Source organism: Sinocyclocheilus rhinocerous, unplaced genomic scaffold (assembly GCF_001515625.1).
Source record: "Sinocyclocheilus rhinocerous isolate Xijiao unplaced genomic scaffold, SAMN03320098_v1.1 scaffold5, whole genome shotgun sequence".
In the NCBI taxonomy this organism is placed as follows: Eukaryota; Metazoa; Chordata; class Actinopteri; order Cypriniformes; family Cyprinidae; genus Sinocyclocheilus; species Sinocyclocheilus rhinocerous.
The window spans coordinates 1,014,478-1,026,554 of NW_015661874.1; the positions used below are offsets into that span (position 1 = coordinate 1,014,478).

Sequence of the window (12,077 nt, forward strand, 5' to 3'; positions counted from 1 at the left end):
TTGTTTTTTTTATTGCTGAAGAGTGTTGAACCTTCTTCTCCTGTGTTCTACTGTACAGACGTGAATTTACTTTTCCTTCAGCCTGAGGTTTATTCATTACACTTTTTGTTGTGAAAGGACTTTTACATTTGCTATAAATAGAACTTCTTATATTAACAACAATCAAGCCCTGCTCATATTTAAAAAGTAATGCGAAAGTATAAAAGTAACGTAACGCATTACTTTCCATAAAAAGTAACGAAGTAACGTAATTAGTTACTTTTTTATGGAGTAACGCAATATTGTAATGCATTACTTTTAAAAGTAACTTTCCCCAACACTGGTCACATGGATTATTTTACCGATCTCCTTGCTACGTTTCTGGACCTTGATCGTGGTAATTACATTGCTGTCTATGGGAGGGTCAGAGAGCTCTCAGAATTCATCAAAAATATCTTAATTTGTGTTCCGAAGATGAACGGAGGACGTACGGGTTTAGAACGACATGAGGGTGAGTAATTAATGACAGAATTTTCATTTTTGGGTGAACTAACCCTTTAAACGTTTGCAAGAGCATTATGTGCGTCCCATCTGAGTAAAACACCTGATTGAGAGATATGTCTGTCTATAAGTCTCAAAATGGTTTGTTTTTCATATCCTTTTTCTGCTTGGATCGCCGCACCCTGCTAGAACGTCGATGTATTACAAATCACGTTTTTGTCTGTGCCGTGATGGGAGATCTGCCAGTACAAACCGAGGAAGTAGAAAATATTTGGCAATTAAAGATGCGCACGGTCACACATGGCACACATAAAGATTGTCACTACAGCATCTGTGACACTACTGGTGACCGACGGTCACGGCAGAGATGGCAGCTTCTAGAACAGTTGAATTTTTAAACTACGTGACGCGTGGCCCATCGCAATGCCACTTCATCCAATTGAAATGAGCAGTAAGGCTGTTATAAACATTTTGAGTGCTTGAAAGTTACTATATAGTTTGTGTTCGGTAACCACTTTGGTTAAAGTATATTTAAATCTAAAAATGATAGGTTGTATTGTGTGTCTACTCTGAGAACATAATATGGCTGCTATCCTACAAAATGGCAGTAAAGAACATTGAATGACACCAAAAACTGTTTTCGTGTAAGCGCTGGCTGTGTTTACAAGCAACAGGGCGGAAATATAGCTTCCAGCCAGAGGGGGTTTTGTCTTTTTTGCTTCAGTATCTGGTTATTGAACCAGAAGTTTTCCGTGATACTCCATGGAACTAGTATTAATTGCGCTTGGTAAAATGTAGCAGAATTGGACAAGTTGTTTTTGCTTCCCATCAAATGTTGCTTCATTTTTAAAATCCATTGGGTTTTGACTTTCGCTTCTTTTTGATGCTATATTCAGTTACTGCTACCAAGTCACCAAAGAATTGAACATCAGGTCAACAATGATACAGCAAAAAATTCACCCTGCATCTGTTTCTACAGATACTCAAAGTAAAAAATACTATAAAATCAAACTCTCATAAACAGTTATATAAATAAATACAAATATCCAGAGAACACTCAACATTTCACATGCAAGCACACATACTTCCATACTTACACACACACCCACACACAGACGGATACCTCTGTTTCTTTACAAGAACACAAGAGAAAACGTGAAGGAGGGCATTTGCATGTGCTGCAAATCAGTGTATTGACTTGTTCAGTCATTTTTTTATATATTTGCTTTGATAAAAAAATGAAATCCATTAATGAACAGATAAACTGTATATACATACATCAAATGGAATCTAAGCCATTATGTTGATACTAGTTCAACATTTGAACATGTAAATATCTTTTCTTATATATATATGCTTGTATATTTAATAATAGTTTGAGTGTTCAAACAGACAGACTTGAATTACAGCTAATTTTGATATATTTATATTCAATACATAATTTACATAATCATCAAAATAAAACTATTGTTTTTGACAGTTTAATCAAATCACATTGTGCTTTATTTATTTATTTTTTTAGTTTTTTGCATGTGTTAAATTGATTTTTTTGTATGAAAACGGGGCGAATGTAACGTTCGTCTCAATGTTTGCGCACATTCAAAAGCGACACAACTGAAGCTACTCTGTGGATCTCAATAGGAACACAAACTCTATGTTGATAGCATAAAACAATAATGCAAAATATGAATAATGGCATACTAAATCATACAAATGATAACCCATCATGTCACTTAGCTCATATTTTACATCATGTCCAAAGAATCATAGGTAGAGTAGCATAATACAGAGCACATTCATCGGTTATGTTCACTATCTTCAAGCATATTCTTATGAATCGTCACACTTCATTTCATGCACAACACCGTCAATAATCAGACATTTTGAAAGAACAACCGAATTCTTCAGATGGAGTAAAACCAAAAATGAGCGAACCACTGTCTATAGTAATGTGATGTCAGTGTTAATGCATTAAAACATTTAAAAAGTGAGGAGTGCTTGAGCAGACGTTGCACACAATTACGGGATCACACATTTTTTAAGTTCTTGGGACACAACGGACTAGAGTAAAGCAACAACATTAACCATCACCAGCACCACTAGATCAACACTGTCCATTCAAATATATCTACCTACTGATTTCCCGGGTCCTCAGTGATGGTTTTCAAATCACGTGATGGCTTGGATGAAGATTAAAGGGAAAGTCAAAATGAACATTTCACAAATTAAATTTCACATTCATTCCATAACGCAAAGCTGGAATGTGTTTAGCATGGCAGTTTTTCTACACACGCACACATGGTCTTCCTGTGAGATAGTGAAACATCAGCAGGGAACATATCTATGCATGTAGATTTGAATGAAATCAAATGAAAACGAAATAATAATACAATTGCACATTTTGGGGAATGAAGATATCTGTAAATGTGGGATTTGTTTTGGCTGCTTCCAGCATTGCTCACTCACGGACAGGGTCAAACTCAAACGCCGCCACCTGCATGCTGGAACGCTGCACTATTGAAGCACCTGACCACGAGTCTCAGGGAGCTTGAGGGCCAAGAAGCTTCCGACTGCCAAAGCCCCCGAGGCGAAGAGGATGGGCACTGCTTTAGTGATGCCCACGAACGACTGGAAGATGCTTATACCCAAAACTGCAGCTAACTTACAGAGGGCGTTCAGAAACCCGAAGGCTGTAGTTCTGTGGAAAAAGATTAAAAATGACATAAATTGGATCATAAATTCGTCTTTCTATCTATCTATATATCTACACTACTGTACAAAAGTTTTGGGGGCGGTCAAATTTTTGAAGATTTTTGAATGAAGTCTCTTATGCTCACCAAGGCTCCATTTATTTGCTAAAAAAAAAAAAAACTGAAAAAAGTAATATTGTGAAATATAATTATAATTTAAAATAACTTTTTTTCCTATTTTAAATATATTTTAAAAATGTAATTTATCTTAGACTAATTTTCAGCATCGTTACTCCAGTCTTCAGTGCCACATGATCCTTCAGAAATCATTCTATACTTTAAAAAAAATAAAGGTTCTTTATTTGTCACTGATGGTTCCACAAAGAAGCTTTAAAGGGGTCATATGATGCGATTTCAAGTTTCCCTTTCTCTTTGGAGTGTTACAAGCTCTTGGTGCATAAAGAAGATCTGTAAAGTTGCAAAGACTAAAGTCTCAAATCCAAAGAGATACAAAATAATGATCTTTAAAATAGCATCATATGACCCCTTTAACAACCATGGATCCTTTTCATTACACAAGTGCTTCTTTACAGTGGAAAAATGTTCTAAGAAAAACATGGTTCTTATAAGAACTGTTCACTAAAAGTTTGAAAAACTTTTGGAACCATTATTTTTTAAGAGTGTAATATGCTGAAGAACCATTTCATACAATTATGAATGTTGAAAACAGCTGCTTAATATTTTTGTGGACGCGGATAAATTTGTTCAGGATTCTTTGCTAAATAGAAAGTTATTTGAGATCTTTCATAACACTGTAAAGGTCTCTAAAACATTTCTGAAATAAAACGATTGTTCAGCGATTGAACTGTTAGGGGTGCTAAAGAGCACATATTGTTACGCAGGCACTGTCAAAATATTTTCTTAGAAATAATGCATAGCATTTTGTGGCAGAACCACTGAGACTTCATTCATTTTGACTGAGAATTTTTAGATAAGCCCTAAATTATGATGTATTTGATCTGCACTGCAGTGGCAATGCAGCACAGAATTACTGACATACATTTGCTCTATTAATCTTTCAAGTCATTTCAGACAGTATGAAAACATTTTCATTAAAGTAGAAGAGAATCTTGTTTTTATCAAATTCCTTGACAAATATATGTTGTAAAGTGTGGTGTAAGTGCCCAAATACGTATTGAGATAACCGTTTAATACACATATGCAGAGAGAAAAGGGGACAATTGTGATAGATGCACAATAATCACAGAAAACTGAGCTTGGCCCACCTCTTGTCCGAGGGGTACAGCTCTACCGTTAGCACATCCAGGGCATTCCATGACGCAATGCTGATGCCCCCAAATAGACAGAGCAAGGCGATCATAGCGGATTCACTGTTTCCAAATGACAGGAAGAAGCAGCTGACACAGGAAATCACACTGGAACCCGCTGCACCAAATGACGAGAGTGAGAACAAATGTTTATTATTTTTTAAAAAGGCTTCATATTATTCTGCGCTCCAAAATTGCACTGATGCAGTTTGTTTTTCTTACCCAGCATTCTTAGACGTCCAATCTTGTCCATGAGCAGAGCTGACACAATGTTCCCGGGCAGGACGGCAAGTGTGCCGAGGAAGCTGACGAAATAGATCATGTAGGCGTTGTTCTCATCGCTGAAATCCAGCATACAGCCCTCTTTGTTATGCAGAAAGGTGCTGTTGATGAGTTTGCTGTTGATCAGCCGGTACTTGAACAAGTCTAAACAGATGAGGGCTCTTGTTAACCAATGCAGCAGCTATTCCTCCATTACACCAGTTAAAGTAGGTAAGCGTTTCTAGGTCAGACTGCTGTAAGAATCAATAGGGTGACCATACGTCCTCTTTTTTCCAGACATGTCCTTGCCGGGACTTCTAAACTGCCGGGTTTTGGCTTTGTTTTCCTATTGACATGCTCTCTACAGTTCTTATACATTTTATGTACACATATGTGCATTGCTTTGACCGTTCTCTGTAGATACCACCTTATTACATGCCACGATTGGTTGATTATGTACAATGCCTGCACACTATTGGTCAAACCACTGTTCAGTCATTACCTTCAGCAAGTATGAAAACAATAAGAAAACAAAGAAAAACCTGGACATTTTAGACAACTTAGAAATCACAGCCAAGTCTGGTCTGGGAAAAAGAGGACATATGGTCACCCTAGAATCAATAGACAGATGACATCTTTATGCATGTGATCTAATGCATTGAGCTACTCCATGACGCAGAGGACAGAAAGAAATTGCAACTGCATTTTTGACATTCGCCTCTATACTAAAACCTTGCAAGCTGTCTACTGCCTTCCAACGGTCATTCACACAGTATATGGATATTATAGTCATTGCCATCTTGGATTAATTTTGTCATTTAGCTCATTGCAGTGCATTCTGGGATTTGCCCTTACCTTTTGAAAAACAGATTTTTGCATGCCTATGATGCATGAACTTATAAAATACACCTTAAAGGAAAAGTCCACACAAGTCAATGGGACCTGAAACTGCTTGGTTACCAATATCTTCTTTTGTGTTTTACAGAAGAAAGAAATGCATACAGGTTTGGAATGACATGATGATAAGTGAATTATGATCTAATGCAATGGATAAAAGCATTTGCAAATGCATTCATGTAAAAATTACAATGCTGTCTAGGCAACGTACTAGGTTTTGGAACAGAGCCTTTGTTTCTTAGTCTCATCATTAATTTGCAAGCTGCTCAGAGAAACAATCCTAAACGCTCAGTATGACTGAATCAGGAAAAGCAGATTGTCATTCCTTCACAGACAGGCAGAGGAAGAATCTGAGCGGGTGTTGCTAGGATACCTGAAACATTTTCAATGCATTCAATAGCTCTAGAAACTAGAGCCATTTTAACCGAAGAAAAACATGTAATACGTGTCTTCTTATAAAGGTTCAAAGCTTTGAACGACTACAGATGAAATCCAATTATTTTATATGGTTGAATGTGTAAATCGCACTCGACATTCAACAGCAGCACTATATTTGTTTATAGCTAGGAGGGTGTAACCTGTGGTCTTCTCACCTGTGTTGTAGAAGAGAGTGGAGATGAAGGTGCAGTTTTTGAAGAAGGTGTTGCTTGACGTGATATCCTCAAAGTAGCATTCCTCAAACAGAGAGTCTTCAAATACCATAGACTTCATCTTCAGATTCAAGAACCTTTAATGACAAAGAGAAACAAATTCCCAAAGAAATTGCTTAGAAGTATTCAGATTTCCTTTAGCTTCTACAAAGTGGCCCAAATAAAAATAGACTTGGTTTGTCCTGTGGTAAACATGAAACATTATACATAAAACAGATAAAAAATAAATAATATTAAGCACCAAAACAATTAAACAAATATAAATATTAGATGAAAAACCTAAACTTAAAGGGTTAGTTCACCCCCCCCCCAAAAAAAAATTAGGCTGTGTTTTACTAACCCCCGATGCATCCTAGGTGTATATGACTTTCTTCTTTCAGACGAATCCAGTCGGAGTTATATTAAAAATTGTCTTTGATCTTTCAAGCTCTATCGTTGTACTCAGCGGGTAAACACAGCCTAATTTTTATTTTTGGGTGAACTAACCCTTTAAAGTTTAAGTTTGAAGTACTAAAATGACTAAAACTAAAATGAAAATAAAGTTACAGTATACAGAAATATTTTAAACAAAAATGCAAAAAGTACAAAAAATTTATAGAACTTAAATTAAAATGAAAACTCAATATATTATAGATGCTAATAGCAACCAATTTCCATTGTCCTAGTTGAATTCTGCCATAAACATAAGAAAAACAGAGGCATGCTCAAAAGACAAGGTTGTTATGTCATTCTATCATACTTAAATTGCATTTAATCTGGAATATGCCTTTAAAAAGCAAGCAAAATGCCACAACACAATTCACCTTTTATACAAAGGTCAGGCCTATTTACTGAAATATGTTTGCCATACTGCCTATGAGCGGCGCTTACTTGTTGTTGAAGTACTCTCCATTCCGGTGGATCTGGTTCTCCAGAGTGAAGTTAAAGGTCACATGCTCCACTTTCTCTTTGATGAAGACCTTTGTGCGTGAGGAGTACTCTTGTTTCTGCAGGTATTTGATCATGTCAGGGAACCAAACAGTCAGCCCGTAGTAGCTGGAGACAGAGAGCAACAAAACATGAAACAATGCAGAGGGACAAATCATTGGATGGATTGGAAAATGCATGTAGTTCAGTGTAGTTTACCTGAAGGACATGGAAAACCACACAGCCATCATCATGTAGGTGATCCTCCGGTACTCTGGATTAAACACTGTCAGGAAGTTGCCCCACACCTGGAAACCCAAGATAAACAATTGGAAGACAGGATTTTGATTTCAAAGTACTGTACACACTTCATTGTTTACAATTTATGGAACCTGAGCTGCAAATATGTGTCTATCAGAATCACCATGGTTACAGTGTCACTAAGACATAAGCATGTTACCATATGACCAGCTGCATTTACCAATGCCTATTTAGTAACTAATCGGTGAGGGCATTATTATTTATTTCAAGCAAAAATGTTAGCAAATTATAACAACAGTCATTCAAAGTAAATACTATACATATACAAAAATACTATTTTTTAAAAATGTTTTTGAAAGAAGTCGCTTAAGCTCACCGAGGCTGCATTTATTTGATCAAAAATACAGCATTCCTGTCACTTGATCCTTCAGAAATCATTCTAATATGCCGATTTGGTTCTCAAGAAATATTTCTTTTTAATTAAATGTTGAAAACAGTTGTGCTGCTTAGTGTTATTTTATTATTATTTATGTACTATGATAGTTTTTATTAATGTTTTGAATTAGCTTTTATTTTCATTTTCAGTTTTTACTTTGAATTAGTATTTTTGAGTAATTTTGTTATGTGCTTATATCTTTGTTCTTTTTAAATATTATTATTTAGATTTAATTTATTTTTTATTTCGGTTTTAGTTCAGTTTTAACTAGGGTTGCTTTTCAGGATTTTTTGGAATATTCCAGGGATTTTGGAAATAAATTTTCCTCCCCTTTGCAACCCTAGTTTTAACTTTTATTTACTGTATTTCCAGTTAGTAATTTTAGAGTTTCAAAGAAAACTTATTTTAGTTAGTTGCCAAGGCAACAGTTCTAATTTCTGTTTAGCTTTTCGTGTAATATTTTATTTATTTATTTATTATTTTGTTTTTTAGTTAACAAAATTGGTTTTAATAGTTTTAAACCTGGTGCTGCTTAATATTTTTGTGGAAACCATGACACATTTTGTTTTCAGAATTCTTTGATGAATCGAATTTTCAAAAGAACAGCATTTAAATATAAATCTTTTGTAACATTATACATGTCTTTTCTGTCACTTATGATCAATTATTGCATGTTTGCTGAATAAAAGTGTTAATTAAAAAATAAATACAAATCTTACTGCCACCAAACTTTTGAATGGTAAGTGTACAATCAAATGATGACTTTTTGGTGCAAGAAACCTTGACTGATATAAAATAAAATGTGTAAAAGTATAGAATATGTCCTCTGTAGATCATTTGAAATTAAAAATTCATATGGTAGATGTCATTTTAGTGACTTTTGCCATGTTTATGGTACTCTACCTGATGGAAGAGGTTGGTCAGCTTGATCCTCCAGCGCTGATGCCAGGCTGTGGCGTCTCCACCCATGTCAACCAACTCATCCATCTGTTTCACCGTCTTAATAGTGGTGACCTGGGGATTTCACAGCATGCTTCAAAATGTGCCTTAATACTTTAGTGATATTCTCAGTTTTGTGTGGTTAATTGGTGGGAATCTGTTCATGAATAACCTATATTAAAGGGGTCATATGATGCTGCTAAAAAGAACATTATTTTGTGTATTTGGTGTAATGAAATGTGTTTATGCGGTTTAAAGTAAAAAAAACACATTATTTTCCACATACTGTACATTATTGTTTCTCCTCTATGCCCCGCCTTTTTGAAACGCGTCGATTTTTACAAAACTGGCTGACTAAATACTTTTTTGCCCCACTGTATGTGGGGGCGTGTTCGAACGAGCCGTTTTAGGTAGGTGTGGCTAACTCTTAACTTTTATAAAGAATATCTCTTTGGATTTGAGACTTTAGTCTTTGCAACTTTACAGATCTTCTTTATGCACCAAGAGCTTGTAACACTCTAAAGAGAAAGGAAAAAATGAAATCGCATCATATGACCCCTTTAACTACTTGACAATGAGAGGTGAGCCGTGTCTAATTAAGCGGCAAGATTAAGATTTACAATGCTAATCGCTGCAGGGCCCATAACAGTAAAATGTCCTTTACGGTACCAAAATAATTTACATCTAAATAATAACTTTATTCACCTTCATTAAATGTGCATGAAAGCCAATTTGACTCCAGTTCGGCCAGATAAATGGGAACCCATTAGCGTGGCTGCATAATTCATTTCTAATTAATACGGAGAAATAAAAATTCCGCAGATTTCCACAGATCACTTCCGTCCTAATGTTATTGTTCTTTCTGATAGTGAATCAAGCGCTACTCACAGAGAAAACCTTCTCTGGGTAGCCCTTGGCCCTCATGTTGGTGTCATGGACCTGTTTCAGAATCATCCATGCTTCATCATGTTTTCCGTTCTGTTAAAACACACACATTGCAGCAAAGTCATCTTTGATTTACAAACTTATTCTGCACATTTTTCCTACAGCATGAACCAAAAACACAGATCCAAGCCGGGATGTGGGACGTCACTAACCTCCAGGAAGAAGCGTGGGCTCTCTGGCATGGTGGTCAGCGCAGCGATAGCGGCGACGGCCGGGAACGCACACACCAGCACAAACACTCGCCAGCTGTGAAACTGGTAGGCTGAGCCCATCTGGAAACTCCAGCCTGGTTAAAAGGAAAGGGCATATATTACTCAACTAGTTACACTGAATCAGGCTCAGAAATGAACTTTTGCCCACTGGAATTGATTTCCAGGGGCATTTTTTTACCTTTGTAAGGTTAACTTTTACCTATTAAATATATCTGTGTTGTCTTTATGTGTCAAATTTCTATATTTATTCATTTAATCCAATCAATCAAATAGAATACTATAGGTTGTTATCAACAAAATTATCGTTATAATTATTATTATAAAATTATAATTATTAAAATCAAGAAAAGCCAAAGGTGGCACAGAAGCTGCATCTGATGTGGCATTTACAGCATGTTTAATGATGGTTTATTCTGTTTAAATCTGTAATTATTGCATAATGTTATTAGATTGGTGAAATTTCAAACAGCTGATATAAAGTATACAAATTATACCAATAAAAAACAGGAACTAAATGAAATTCCCTTTTTATGCATTTTCAAAAAAAATTTTTTTACTTCATGACAGTCGTAATCGATTTCATTTATTTGAGCAGAGGCAGTTTTTGCCCCAGTACAGTATCAGGGCTCCAGTCAAAAAAATCAGTTAAGGAGCCATTGGCTCCTATAAGAAACAAAATTAGCTGCCAAATAATTTTTTTAAGTGCCACAGAATAAATTGGTTTTATTTATTTATTAATTTTTTTTAACAATTTAACATTTCAGTCATACTGTCTTGTGTTTATGTCTCATCTTTTCTTGTCTTTATCAGCATTTTAATTCATATTGTAGATGTCCTGGGAACTAAGGTTCACTTAAAGTGGGAACTAAACATATTTTCCAAACTGAGAACTATATACAGTCACAAAGAATTGTTTATTACACAGAATCTGTGCCAATATCAGGTCCATAACTATGTCAGCATCACTTGGTCATTGAGTGTAGTTTGGGCTCCTCCTCACTGCATCCTATAAATGTTGTCATATGTCTTGCACACATCCAGTCTGTTCATTAGTAACATGCAATTTTATAGAAGGTGTTGAATTTGATCTTTTGCATTCTTTCTTATCATGTAGACAACAGATTAAGTAAAAATATGAATATGCAATATAGCGCATAAATGCTCCTATTTATAGTTATTTTTTCTTATTTTGAGCTTATGGACAGAATGGTTATTCTGAGGTAAATGATTGTTACGTGGCATTGTTTACAAGCTTTACTCGTTTTCCGCAGTTTGAAACACTGAATGAGCGATTACATGAGACATTTCAGTAAGAAGTACTGTAGGTTATCTTATAATACACCTTTTGATGTCCATTCATGTTTATTTCATACTATAGTAGTAAAGAGAAAGATATGATGGATTCACGTGCCGCTTGAACTGAGGCAAATCGCTCATGCGTTTAATTAAAGAGCGCCAAAGCGGTATTTATTGTTTGAATTTCTTTACGAATTTGGCAGAATTTTAAAGCTGATACTTTGTTTATGAAAGGGGTCATATGATGTTGCTAAAAAGAACATTATTTGGTGTATTTGGTGTAATGAAATGTGTTTATGTGGTTTAAGGTTCAAAAAACACATTATTTTCCACATAATGTACATTATTGTTTCTCCTCTATACCCCGCCTTCCTGAAACGCGTCGATTTTTACAAAGCTCATCGGTCTGAAAAGCGAGGTGTGCTCTGATTGGCCAGCAATCCAGTGCGTTGTGATTGAATACCTCAAGCGTGTGACGGAAATGTTACGCCCCTTACCATACTGTGATGCCCTGTCCGGCCAGAGCGACAAGACAAAAACATTAAAACCCATTATAAACGAGGCATTTGTTGCTTCCAGTGGGGACATAATTACGGATTATAATGACTTATACTGTCTTTTTGCGCGTTGCATCGCGCCGCGTAAACATTAAACCATGTCTGCATTTGTGATCGGAGAAATGACAAACAACAAGTGCCACTCTACACTGCTCAAAACTCGCGTTTGAATCATCAGTGGCAAATTCTTTAAATATGAAAATGTACACAGTCTGTGAG

At 35.7% G+C, this 12,077-nt stretch overlaps 1 protein-coding gene across 1 annotated transcript in view; it reads right to left on the bottom strand.

The window, feature by feature from the left end:
- Positions 1-1,913: 1,913 nt before the first annotated feature.
- LOC107726650 (synaptic vesicle glycoprotein 2A-like) overlaps positions 1,914-12,077 on the bottom strand; it is a 34,272-nt gene continuing 24,108 nt past the window's right edge. Inside the window, exons 4-12 of the mRNA XM_016536312.1 lie at positions 9,946-10,079; positions 9,737-9,826; positions 8,813-8,923; positions 7,432-7,520; positions 7,177-7,341; positions 6,250-6,383; positions 4,721-4,924; positions 4,457-4,616; positions 1,914-3,178 (exon numbers count right to left, since the gene is read on the bottom strand). Coding sequence (XP_016391798.1) covers positions 2,995-3,178; positions 4,457-4,616; positions 4,721-4,924; positions 6,250-6,383; positions 7,177-7,341; positions 7,432-7,520; positions 8,813-8,923; positions 9,737-9,826; positions 9,946-10,079 — 1,271 coding nt within the window. The 3' untranslated portion in view covers positions 1,914-2,994. The remainder of the gene's footprint in view (positions 3,179-4,456; positions 4,617-4,720; positions 4,925-6,249; positions 6,384-7,176; positions 7,342-7,431; positions 7,521-8,812; positions 8,924-9,736; positions 9,827-9,945; positions 10,080-12,077) is intronic.